The sequence below is a fragment of the Plecotus auritus genome, assembly GCF_963455305.1.
Source record: "Plecotus auritus genome assembly, chromosome: 2".
NCBI lineage: Eukaryota > Metazoa > Chordata > Mammalia > Chiroptera > Vespertilionidae > Plecotus > Plecotus auritus.
In genome coordinates this window covers 145,801,150-145,813,563 of record NC_137771.1, presented here as the reverse complement: position 1 = coordinate 145,813,563, position 12,414 = coordinate 145,801,150, and the positions used below count along the sequence as shown (strand labels likewise).

The 12,414-nt window shown below is 39.1% G+C and overlaps 1 protein-coding gene across 10 annotated transcripts in view; it reads right to left on the bottom strand.

Moving 5' to 3' along the window:
- Positions 1-12,414, bottom strand: part of ABI3BP (ABI family member 3 binding protein) — a 265,345-nt gene that overhangs the window by 130,984 nt on the left and 121,947 nt on the right. For all 10 annotated transcript variants that reach the window (XM_080656581.1, XM_080656584.1, XM_080656576.1 and 7 more), the window contains exons 7-9: positions 7,156-7,204; positions 5,807-5,878; positions 4,949-5,041 (exon numbers count right to left, since the gene is read on the bottom strand). In XM_080656581.1, the coding sequence (XP_080512707.1) occupies positions 4,949-5,041; positions 5,807-5,878; positions 7,156-7,204 (214 nt within the window). The remainder of the gene's footprint in view (positions 1-4,948; positions 5,042-5,806; positions 5,879-7,155; positions 7,205-12,414) is intronic.

The window sequence follows — 12,414 nt, the reverse complement described above, 5'->3', positions numbered from 1 at the left end:
TTCTTATATTCTAAACATGCCCTTAGCTGGCAATCACCTTAGGCTGAAAAGAAGAAAAAAGGGTAAGCTATGTTCCCAAGAGAGACTTGTATTCGTTGCACATCACCAATTCCCTACAAAGGCATGTTGTATTTCTAAATATTGCCTTTTAGAATCAGAGAAATTGGTAGATGGAGAAATATTTAAATGGGGGGATTTTATGTTTCCTATCAAACCCAAACATTCCTCCACATCATCTATGTACAAGTGCAGTCTTGGCACCAGTGGAGCAAAATCCCATCAGAATGACTTAAAACCCAGGAAATTACTTTTCCCTCTCTGATTCTTCTGTACCTTTTTTTCAACACTGTTGTTTCCGTTAATTTTTGGCAAGCTAAGTCTTGACTTTGGCAAACCCTACGTGTATCCCTGGGTGATGTGGGTGTAATACTAATTTTCTTGTTTATATCTCTCATTATTCACACCATGTGTTCTTAGAACAAAAGCTAGTAATTTCTCGATGTCCCATGATGGATGCTGCTGGAATGAGGATATTATTTTTAGGATCTACCCCATCAAAAAATTGGACTTCTCTGAATTGTGGTGATAAATAACCCCAGGAAAGTTTATTTCTTCCTCAGTAGTGTGAAGAATTGCTATGTCCGCATTAAAATATTACAGTAAATTTAAAATGTAATTTTTAAAATATAGTCTGTTAAGATGTTACATTGGATGGATTTACTGTACAGTTTCAAACATACTATCAATCTCTTCAATGCATAAAAAATTGCCAGTGTTAAATTTGACAGGTGTTTCCCCAGAAATACAAGTTAAAAGAGATATTTAACTATTCGCATACCATTTCTTCTCTATTAAAATTACAATACTGAAGGTTTAGTGAATTATATCAGAAAAACAAAATAAAAACAAAACAAAATCCCCAAATCTCTAAAGTAAACAAAACACCTGAATTGATATTAAGGTAGCATGTGGAACTTTGCAAAAACCAAAAGGAAATATCACTTAAGACTAAGGACTAGGGAATGAAACATCTAATTCTAAACTGACAGCAGTGATCTGGGGAAAAAACTGCCCATTTTCAGTCTCCTTCACATCCTGGGTTTTGTAGTTTTGAGAGACAGATTAGGGACCAAATCAGTAAGAGATTGGCTGGCTCCTTTTTTTCTCTTTCCAAACAAGTTTCCAGGTGAGGAGTAAGGCAATACGTAGGCTCCAGACAGAGAATAGGTGAGTGCAAAAGTCCTGAGCTCCGATTCCAAACACAGGTTTCCTGGGGGCATTTAATTTGGAAGCTTCCTGGTTTTGAGCACAGCATACAGATGATGTGGAGTTGAGTCACAGGGTTTTACAGTTAAAAGTGAGATGATCAAGCCTGATGTACCAATTAAGGATATGAAGCCTAGGGTCACATGTCTATACCCTTGAAGGCAACTCATTCTAGTACTGACAGCTATGAATATTTTACAGTAAAAATGTAAGGGTTGAACAAAATCACAAAGATTTACGGGCAAATATTTTAACATCTTCAGGAAATGGTGATGCATAAGCTTTGAAAATTGTTCTAAAACTGTAAGTCTAATAGACCACCTATTAAGTGTTCTTTACTCACTTAAGCTTTGTTCCTCCTTCTCCCAGGAAGTTCTCAAAATTAACAGCTAAGGAGAATTTAGGAGTTCCTAATTTTTAAAACAGTTACAGTCTGATTGCCTACCATCAGAAAAACAAATAGGTTAGGTCAGTGGTCGGCAAACTCATTAGTCAACAGAGCCAAATATCAACAGTACAATGATTGAAATTTCTTTTGAGAGCCAAATTTTTTAAACTTAAACTTCTTCTAATGCCACTTCTTCAAAATAGACTCGCCCAGGCCATGGTATTTTGTGGAAGAGCCACACAAGGGGCCAAAGAGCCACATGTGGCTCACGAGCCGCAGTTTGCCGACCACTGGGTTAGGTCTCCAACAAGGGAAAAATAAGTGTGAGGTCCCAGTATGGGCTGTGTATCTCACCATGATAGGCCCCAGTAACATGCTATCTGGCACAGAGTAATGCTTAATAAGTATTTGTTGATTGAGTGCTACCAAACAGGGGCTTGGAGCTGATCGATGTTTCTCTCTCATCCATGTTTCTAACTCTCTATCCCTCTCCCTTCCTCTCTGTAAAAAATCAATAAAATATATTTTAAAAAAACACACAAAAAAACACACACACACACAAAAAACCAGGGGCTTGGGCCTCTGTTTTAGCATCCATAAAATGTGAAGAGTTGATTATGTAAGTGCTGAAGTTCTTAGCTAGTGCCTACTTTAGGGAAAATATTCTGCATTTTTAAGTCTTGTTCAATTTCTATCACATTACACCATCTCCTTTCATATTTATCAATAGCCCAAGACATTCTCCAGAACAGCAGCATCAGTATCACCTACTGGTAAGAAATGCAAATTCCGGGGCCCCAGCTCAGACCCACTGAATCAGTAACTCTGGGGGGACGGGGTGCAGGGAGGCGAGCAGGAGTCTGTGTTCACAAGCTCTTCAGTGTGTGTGATGCTTGATTAAGTCTGAGTATCAAACTAATTTGATACTCAAATGCAGCAACTAAGCCCAGTGACCACCACAATTGTTTCCTGGGCTCCCTTTAAGAGGTTTTGCTATTGTTGTTGTTTTCCAAATTGTTATGTTTTATGTTTTTGTTTGTCTATTTATTTTTTATGTTTTTTTAAACATTGAAATCATAGCAGGTTCTTTCTAGAAGTAAGAAGCAGTACCAATCTCAAGTAAATAATAATGCTAACAGTCCTGACCTTTATATCAGTTCTTATAGAAAGTATCTAGTGGTCTCTTGATAGTGTAGTAAGTATAATTTATAACAATTACTCTATTTGAAAATTATATAAATGTGTGTATTTTGGATAATTTGACAAATTTTCACTCTTCTTTTATAAATGTATATTTATTTAATATTTTATCCTACATAATAAAGAGGTAATATGCAAATTGAGCATCACAACCTCACAAGATAGCTGCCTATGATCAGGCCGGCAGGGAGGTTAGTGAGGGGTGACCAAATGACTAAACAAGCAGGCTGCATGGGGCGACCAGGCGGCAGGGGGGTTAGTGAGGGATGACCAAACAACTGAACAGCAGGCTGCGTGGGGTGACCAGGCCGGCGGGGGGGCCATGAGGGGCAACCAGGCTGGCAGGGGGGTGTAGTTGGGGGTGACCAGGCCAGCAGGGGGGGCCGTGAGGGGCAACCAGGCTGGCGGGGGGGCCATGAGGGGCAACCAGGCTGGCAGGGGGGTGTAGTTGGGGGTGACCAGGCCAGCAGGGGGGGCTGTGAGGGGCAACCAGGCTGGCGGGGGGGCCATGAGGAGCAACCAGGCTGGCAGGGGGGTGTAGTTGGGGGTGACCAGGCCAGCAGGGGGGCTGTGAGGGGCAACCAGGCTGGCGGGGGGGCGGCAGTTAGGGGCAACCAGGCCGGCACACAGAGGCAGTGAGGGGCGATAAGGCTGGCGGGGGCGGGGGCAGTTAGGGGTGACCAGGCAGGCAGGTAGGTGAGTGATTAGGAGCCAGTGGTCCAGGATTGTGAGAGGGTGTCCGACTGCCGGTTTAGGCCTGATCCCGGGGATATCCCCCAAGGGGTCCCGGATTGGAGAGGGTGCAGGCTGGGCTGAGGGGACCCCCCACCCCTGTGCATGAATTTTGTGCACCGGGCCTCTAGGATATATATAACTACTTCCCTATAGAATGTGATTTAATACCTTCAGCACTCCAACTTCTCTGCCTCTTACTTTCCCCACAACTTCTTAATAATGGTAAAATATACTACATAACAAAGTTTATTATCTTAACCATTTTTAAATGGAAAGCTCAGTAGTATTAAATCCTATATAATAAAACCGTAATATGCAAATCGACCAAACAGTGGAATGACTGGCAGGAATGACCAGTTGCTATGACGTGCACTGCCACCAGGGGGCAGATGCTCAACACAGGAGCTGCCCCCTGCTGGTCAGTGCGCTCCCACAGGGGGAGCGCTACTCGGCCAGAAGCCAGGCTCACGGCTGGTGAGGGCAGTGGCAGTGACGGGAGCCTCTCCCACCTCTGCTGCAGGTGGGCAGTAAGGAGCTAGGGGTCCCGAACTGTGAGAGCCCTGGACTGTGAGAGGGATGTCTGACTGCCGGCTTGTATCAGAAATTAGTTTAATACTCAGACTTAACCAAGCATCACACACCCAGGGGGATCGGGCCTAAGCCGGCAGGTGGACATCCCCCAAGGGATGCAGGCCAGGCTGAGGGACTCCCTTAAGTGCACAAATTTGTGCACTGGGCCTTTTGTATTTTCAAAATGTTGCACAACCATCACCACCATCTACCTCTAGAACTCTTATCATTTTATAAAACAAACTCTGTACCATTAAACACTAACTCCTCACTCCTCTCCTCCCTCCAGTCCCTAGCAACCATCCTTCATAGAGTATTGGTCTTTTTGTAACTGGCTTACTTTGCTCAAGGTTTATCAATATTGTAGCAACCATCAGAATTTCCTTACCTTTTAATGAAAATATTCTATTTTATGTATGAACCACATTTTGCTTAGTCATTCATCTGTTGGACACATTCAATGGCTTCCATGTTTTAGCTACTGTGAATAATGCTACTGCAAACATGGGTGTACAAAATACTTCTTTGAGAACTCTTCAATCCTTTTGGTTATATACCCAGAAGTGGAATTGCTGAATCCTATGGTAATTTTATTTTTTTGAAGAGTGGTCATATTGTTCCCATAGCAGCTATACCACTTTACATTCCTATCAACAGTATATATGCCTGTCCCTTACTTTTACTTTGAGATCCCAAATAGCCCATTTTCTAGATTCCTTGGTTATTCTAAGAATATAAGTTCTAGTACTTGGTCACTGAGAAGTTCAATCATAGAACTTTGCTGCTTACCTAATTGTGTCTTGATTGCATCTGAAATCTCAAACATTATGGATGTAGGAAGTTTTACGGTGGTTTCATTAAGACCAGGAATAACAAGGTGGACTGCAAGGAAACAGAAGTAAAGATGAGAGAAAGAAAATGCATCATGATATAAAATAAAGCTCAGAGTGGCAGATATTAGTAAATATTGAGTTTAGCACTTATTTTGCTTAGTCATTTTTAACCCCAACTTTAAAATGTTGGAAAAAAATATGACAGTACCTTTTAAACAGAGTCTTTTTCTTATTCGGAACTGAACTACCAAAATCCTCTGACTTTTAATCCATGGACTTAAAAATTGTAAAATGGATGCTTAAGATGTGTGGTGAACAAAGGACACCACTATTAATAATAAACAACCAAAGGACTTTTATGCATGCATATAAGCATAACCAATGGACACAGACAACAGGGGTGAGGATGAGGGCAGGATTGGGGGGATGGGCAATGGGGGGATAAGCACACATTTGTAATACCTTAATCAATAAAGGGGGGAAAATAAAAAAAAATAATAAAAAAAGAGAAGTTCAATATAACAAAGACTCCTTCATAACTGCAACAACCCTGTGGGGTAGGTAGGATGGGTTCCATCATTCCCACTAGGCATGAGCTAGAGTTGTTTCTCTAACACATTGGGATAGAGGTAGCATCTCTTGGCTCCTAGCCTGGAATAAACACAGCCAGGATCCTAAATATTGAAAGGAAATGAATCAACATCAATTTAACAGATCTTCTCATAGTGCAAAATTCCATAAAAGCTCTATTACATAAAAAAAAAAAAATAGCCTGACTTTCTTAATCTTGGTATAGAGTTCAAGACTGACTCACCCAGTATTGTTCCTCCAATGGGAGTCCTATCGGGGGATTTAATTGAAGCTCTGTGGGTAACATTCTGAATCACTGTTGAAATACAAAAAGATAATAGTGTGTGTTGGGGGAAAATAGTCAGAAAGCAGTAAGAAGCTAATAATGTGAAGTCATCTGCACTGAAGAAGCACTGATCTAACTTTTCAGTTAATAAAAAGGAACTCATTGGGTTGACTACACAGCCAACAAAAGGACTAGAAGGCACATCTTACCCTAATACCAATGCCTATAAGTACTGAAAGGCTATTATTACTTTATCATAAAGTGTTCTTTTCTAAGGAGCTGAAAATTTCCTAAATAATGCACAAAATGAGGCAATGACCTAATAAATTAAAAAATTAGAAAATACTAGTATATATTCTCAAAGCAAAGAATCATTGGATAATTCCAACACTAATTGACCCTACTTTGAGAGTATACTTGTGACATTATTTTCTTAAAATGAAGAATAATTTTAAGTCCCCAATCTCTTCTCCCAAGAAACTTTCTGGACATAATAAAGTGGACCTGGAGAGAATTATGCTAAGTGAAATAAGCCAATCAGAGAAAGATTATCACATGATCTCACTCATATGTAAAATCTAATGAACCAAAAAAACTGATGAATAAAAATAGGCCCAGAGACATAGAAGCATGAACAGACTGTTGAATCTCAGAGAGAAGGCAAGGGACGGTGGATCAGAAGAGATCAACCAATGAATTTGTATGCATATATGCATAACCCATGGACACAGACAATGGGGTGGTGAGGGCCTGGGGTGGGGGCCGAGACAGAAGTGGGCTAGAAGAGGTTAATGAGGGAAAAAGGCGGACCTATGTAATACTTTCAACAATAAAGATTTTAAAAAAGTGTTAAGAATAATAATTTGAAAAACTGAGAGTCAAAACAAAAACAACTGGATAATGAAATAAAATAAGACGTTATAATTCTTGAAGCCTGGATGTCTTACCTTTCCCTAAAGTTTTCACTTCATTAATTCATATCCTCTTAATGATTTTCTTCATGTATGCTAACTTAACACTAAACTAAGCCACACATATTTAATAGGCTTTTTAGAATTGAATACTTATGATTGCTTTTCTCTAGTTGTCCAAACAATGAGACTTGCCAGGACTAGGCCTATTGGTACAAGAGACAAAATTACCTATTAACTTCTAGTTTATTAGGCCATACTGATTACTTCAAACATTTTTTAAAAAACAATAACCAGAGAAGTTGAAAAAATATGTGTGACGCTGAATTATCTGAATTAAAAAAGTATATTAAAAATAGTTATAAATACATATCCAGAGCAGACTCATAAAATTACCTTGCTTGATGATAGTTATTGGGATCAGTTTCCTTGGGACATATGCTGGCTGAAAAAAGAGGAAAAGTTAGTTTTTGAGTTAGTGCTAATAAAAAATAAATAAGAACTGGAAGTAGCCCTTTCTTGTCTTCAATAAAGTCTCCCATGACACTGGTTTAACAGTTGCTGGAAAGATCTTTAGTACATATATATCTGCCTCTACTTTATTTTACAACCTCTCCCCATAAATGTCCAAAGATTTGACAGAAGCAATTTCTTCAGAACTCCCATTAGTTTACTTAGAAACTGCAATGGAAAGAAACTAAATCTTCTGGGTTGAATACTAGTTAATTTTCACTTTATTTCAGGTGTAACCCATCAAACTCTGTCTTTACATTCTCTCTCAAATAGATGTTAAGCTACATATTATCTTTCTAAACCGAACAACATCGATTGTTTGAGTATACCCAATTGCTGCCGCTACTACTACTACTACTACTACTACTACTACTACTACTACTACACACACACACACAACCACCATGAGCTCCTGACACCACACATTTCCTTGCCCAAGAAGGTTGAGCTTGGAATCTAATCTAGACATGTCTACTTCCAAAGCCTGTACGCTTAACCATTCTGTACATATTTATGCACAAGGGACCTCGGAATTAGAAGGGCAGTTCTCAGGAGACTATGCACTTTTATCTCTCCCAAATTGCCTCAGATGTCCCACTGGAAGTTTTAAAATCATAGAACTACTTGAAGTAGAGATGGGTATAGTGTGAACTTTAAAGGGAAGTCATCACCAGACATAACTGTGAAGCCAAGGAAGAGACATGGGAACAACAAGAGAAAGGCAACGAATGATATAGAGAAGAATTAGGTTGAGTTACGGAGGTAAGCATGACATCAATTTCTTTTTTTAAAAAATTGATTTCAGAAAGAGAGAGAAATGTCGATGTGAAACATCGATTGGTTGCCTCCTGCATGCACCCTGACTAGGGGTCAAACCCTCAATCTGGTATGTGCCCTGACCAGGAATCAAACCCACCACTTTTGGTGCATGGGACAAAGCTCCCACCAACTGAGACACATCAGCCAGGGAGACATCAATTTCTTGATGCTTAATTTAAAGTCCATACATAGTACATATATTCTACCTACTAGACCTGTTGATAAATCAGAATGTGCTGAATGAAATACTTACAACATAATTGTGAGCAAAAGAGACTAACATGTTACCATTTTAATAAATGACCTTTCCATAATAAAGAAGTACCATTATACCAACCTTACTGTTGGCTATTTTTCTTCTTGTATTAAGGTCCTTATGTTTAAAAGTAAATAAATGAACAAAATTGACTATTATCAGATTATTTTAAAAATAATCTACCTATTGACTTAGAGCTCTAGACTGAATGCTGTGCCCCTCCTAATTCATATGTTAAAACTTACTCCCCAATGTGATGGCATTAGAAGGTGGGGCATTTAAGAAGTGATTAGGTCATAAGGGTGGAACCCTCATAAATGGAATTAGTGCCCTTATAAAAAAGACCCCAGAGAGTTCCCTCCACCCTTCCGCCATGTGAAGACAGCAAGAAGATGACTGGTTGTGAACCAGGAAGTGAGCTCCACCAAACCCCAAACCTGCCGGCGCCTTGATCTTGGGTTTCCCACACTCCAGAAGTGCGAGAAACAAATGTTTCCTATTTCAGTCACCCGGTCTATGGTATTTTTGTTATAGTAGCTCTAATGGATTAAGACACCCAGCAACCTAGCCTAAGGAATTAATTGAAGATACAAATCATCTTATATGTGTGAGGGTGTTTATTCCCCAATGTGAAACAATCTCATTATTCAAAAACAGAGGTTTTATTAAGTAAAGTATATGGTTCAAGTTTTTGACATCTATTTAATAAAGTAGAAAAATATGCATGCTGTAAATACAAAGGAGACAAATTTGAAACCACAACATAACCTGATTTTATAACAAATATGTATAGACAAAAGGCCAGAAGGAAATAGATCATAGTTTTTTTTAACAGTAGTTTTTTGTGTTTTTTTTTGCTGTTAAAAGAGAAATTTTATTATTTAAGAAACTTATTATAAGACAATAAAGTAAGGAGGTTGTGTGGTAGATAGTAAAGAGGAACAGATTCAACATTAAGAATTCTGACTTCCCAACAGTAGTTATTTTTATAAGCTGGTAGTAATTTTATTTCATATACCTTTCTCTATTTTCCAAATTTCTTACATGAATGAAGTACATTTATGACTAGAAAAAGTTAATTGAATCAACAGTCTGTTCAGTTTCTACATATGCTCCTCCACTGCATAGCTTATATGCTGTCGGTAAAGAGAAAATATTGTAAATATAATTTGTATATGGTTTTTCCCAGGCAAGGGGAGGAGGAAAGTAGTAATAGAAGCATAACCTTCAGGAGGAGAGGAAAAAAATCTCAGCTTTGATGTTGCACTGGCAGTAGGATATCTTTCACCTTTTTCCTAAGAAAATTAAATATGAGCACTTGTATACAGGAGCCTTCCGCAGAGAGGGACAGTCAGCCCCATGGCACTGCCTCATGTGTCCACCTTACTTCCACCTGCCCTGCTCCCGTGAAAGGGTTGACAGTCCATGGCCTCTCTTTTCTCAGAATTCCAAATGCCTGCTGCAGGGACCTCCAGTCACCTGGGAGCACTTGCCCAAGGAGCCACGCCATCTTCGCCGGCATGAATAATGGTTTTTGTTAGAGCTGTGACTACAGCTCCAAAGAATTTTGAGTGCTTTGTTTTACTGAATGTAATGCCCGTTTTGCTGAATGTGAAGTTTTTTAGGGAGACATCATATTATAGCAGAAAGGCCAGCATGTCGCTGGGTTGAGCCTTCGAGTTGCATTATTCCGATTATCATTTCTTTTGCTGAGATGATTTTTTTTAAAATATATTTTATTGATTTTTTACAGAGAGGAAGGAAGAGGGATAGATAGTCAGAAACATCGATGAGAGAGAAACATCGATCAGCTGCCTCCTGCACACCTCCTACTGGGGATGTGCCCACAACCAAGTTACATGCCCTTGACCGGAATCGAACCTGGGACCTTTCAGTCCGCAGGCTGACGCTCTATCCACTGAGCCAAACCGGTTTTGGCATGAGATGATTTTTTTAAACAATTTTTTTACAAGGACAAATAGAAAATATTTCCCTCTTCACATGGATGGAACAAAGTTTCTCTTGGAGTTCTTACTCGAGTTAGACCCATATTCTATTAAGAGGATAGAAAGACTGTATGTACAATATGTGCTGCCAAAAAACAAGGAAGTCATTTAGCTGTGGAATCCAATTATTTTTATTCTTTTTAGACCTATAATTACTCTCTCCCCTCTTCTGCAATCCAAAGATGCACCAGGATTGGACTATTGAGCAGGTAGCTGCTTTTCTGTAAGCAGGTTTTTAAAGGGCATCAGGAGAGTCCCTGTGTGTCTGTGTTGAAGGCTCTAAAATTCCCAAGAAGAAATCCATACTGTGTTTTCCCTGTGTTTTCTTATAAAAGTGTTGGGAAATGTCTGTTACCTGGACTTATTGGAAAATGAAGTATTGTGATAATTTCCAAGTTAACGGTGTTTAACCAATTGCAACCCAATTTTAATTGAATTGTTTCAGAAATAGTGTTTTTGTTTGTTTGTTTGCTTGCTTGCTTGTTTGGAAGGTACCAGTAACCTGTCCCTGCCATTTCAGACTTGCTGTTATGAACATCTATCAATCTGTATAAAAATCTCAGTGCAGCAGGTGGGGGCTGTGGGGGTGGGGAGCAAGGCGGTGAGAGTCCCGCAGGCTGCTGCACAGTTTAGCTGGTGTGGCCTCAGCAGAACATGATGTTTATGGACACCATCATGGTACCAGTTTTCTTTCTTAGGTCATTTCCTTGCTGATTCTTTTCTCTGCAGCTTTTCTGACCCCCATTCCAGCTGCAAACCTCCATCGCCACTTCCTTCCTTAGCTTTCACCCTGCCATTTAGCAAGTATTTTTCAAACATTTGCTATATACCAGGAAGTAAGCATATTTTCTTCCTGCTCTATAAGAGATGCATTATTGTGTTTTGTTTTTTACTGAGTTTCCAGATATTCTGTCCCTTGAGAACCCAGGTTCTAATATATCTTGAGCAGGGTGACTGGTTAAGGGAATTCACTTTTACCATCTTTCTGGGAACATTGTGGCTGAGTACCCAGTTGGTGAGATTCAAGAGAGAGATTGATACTGAAGAGGTAAAAGGCAATGACCCGATGACCAATTCAGCCTTTTCATCCTGATTAGGGAAAGCCTATGCTTGTCCAGAAAGAACCATAGCAGCCGCTGCCACACAGGACAAGTGACTTCCAATCCACCCTGCATTGTACTAACTTCCCCCTGGTGCTACTTTGAAAATTAGCTTTAATACAACTAGTGATGGTACCAGGATGCTATTCTTTGCAGTTATTCTTGAGAGGTTTGTCAATTTGGTATTATTGTGGTGTCAGAATGTTCATTGTAGATTTATTTAACTTGATGTTCAGGTTCTGAGATAAGGAGGAGCTGTCCATGTGGGCAATGGCTAAGGGTTGCTTAAAATTAAATTTCAATGGCTCACAAGCCAAACCACATCAGAAGAATTTGGGCATGTTACATTCTGGTTTTAATTCATTTTGGGGATATTCTAATGAAAGTTACAAAACCTACTGATTCAATCTAACATCTGGTGAAATGTGAATCTCACATTCTACTTATGAAAGTCTTCATATTTCTGATAAGCTAGGGAGGAATCAGACATATACCTTTGGTGATATCATTGGCCTAAATATAATTTTTTTAAGTTTCTGCTTAGGACAACAATTACTGAGAATGAAAGGACACCTGATGTATTTACTGTACACAATCTCAAGGTATGGGTGGGGACCATAAGGTATTTCTTTCTATTCACTTTACTTGTCGGTAACTTTATACTTTAAAGATTAGCACCACGTCTCTTTTTACCAATAATAGATGTGGCTTTTAAAAAAGATGGGTGGATCTCTCATGGGAAAAATTTAAGGGTGAAAATGGATGTCATATATTAGGGCAACACTGACTCTAAGGAGATTTGGATTAATTAAGCTTCTATTTTAAAGTCTCAGTTAATAAATGCTACATAAAAAATTGATTGTTCAGTGAACTAAGTTAGATAGCTAATATTTTTAAATGGTAGAGATAGTATATTAAAGTTATGTCTTTTCTCCATTGTTTAAAAATTTTAAATATAATA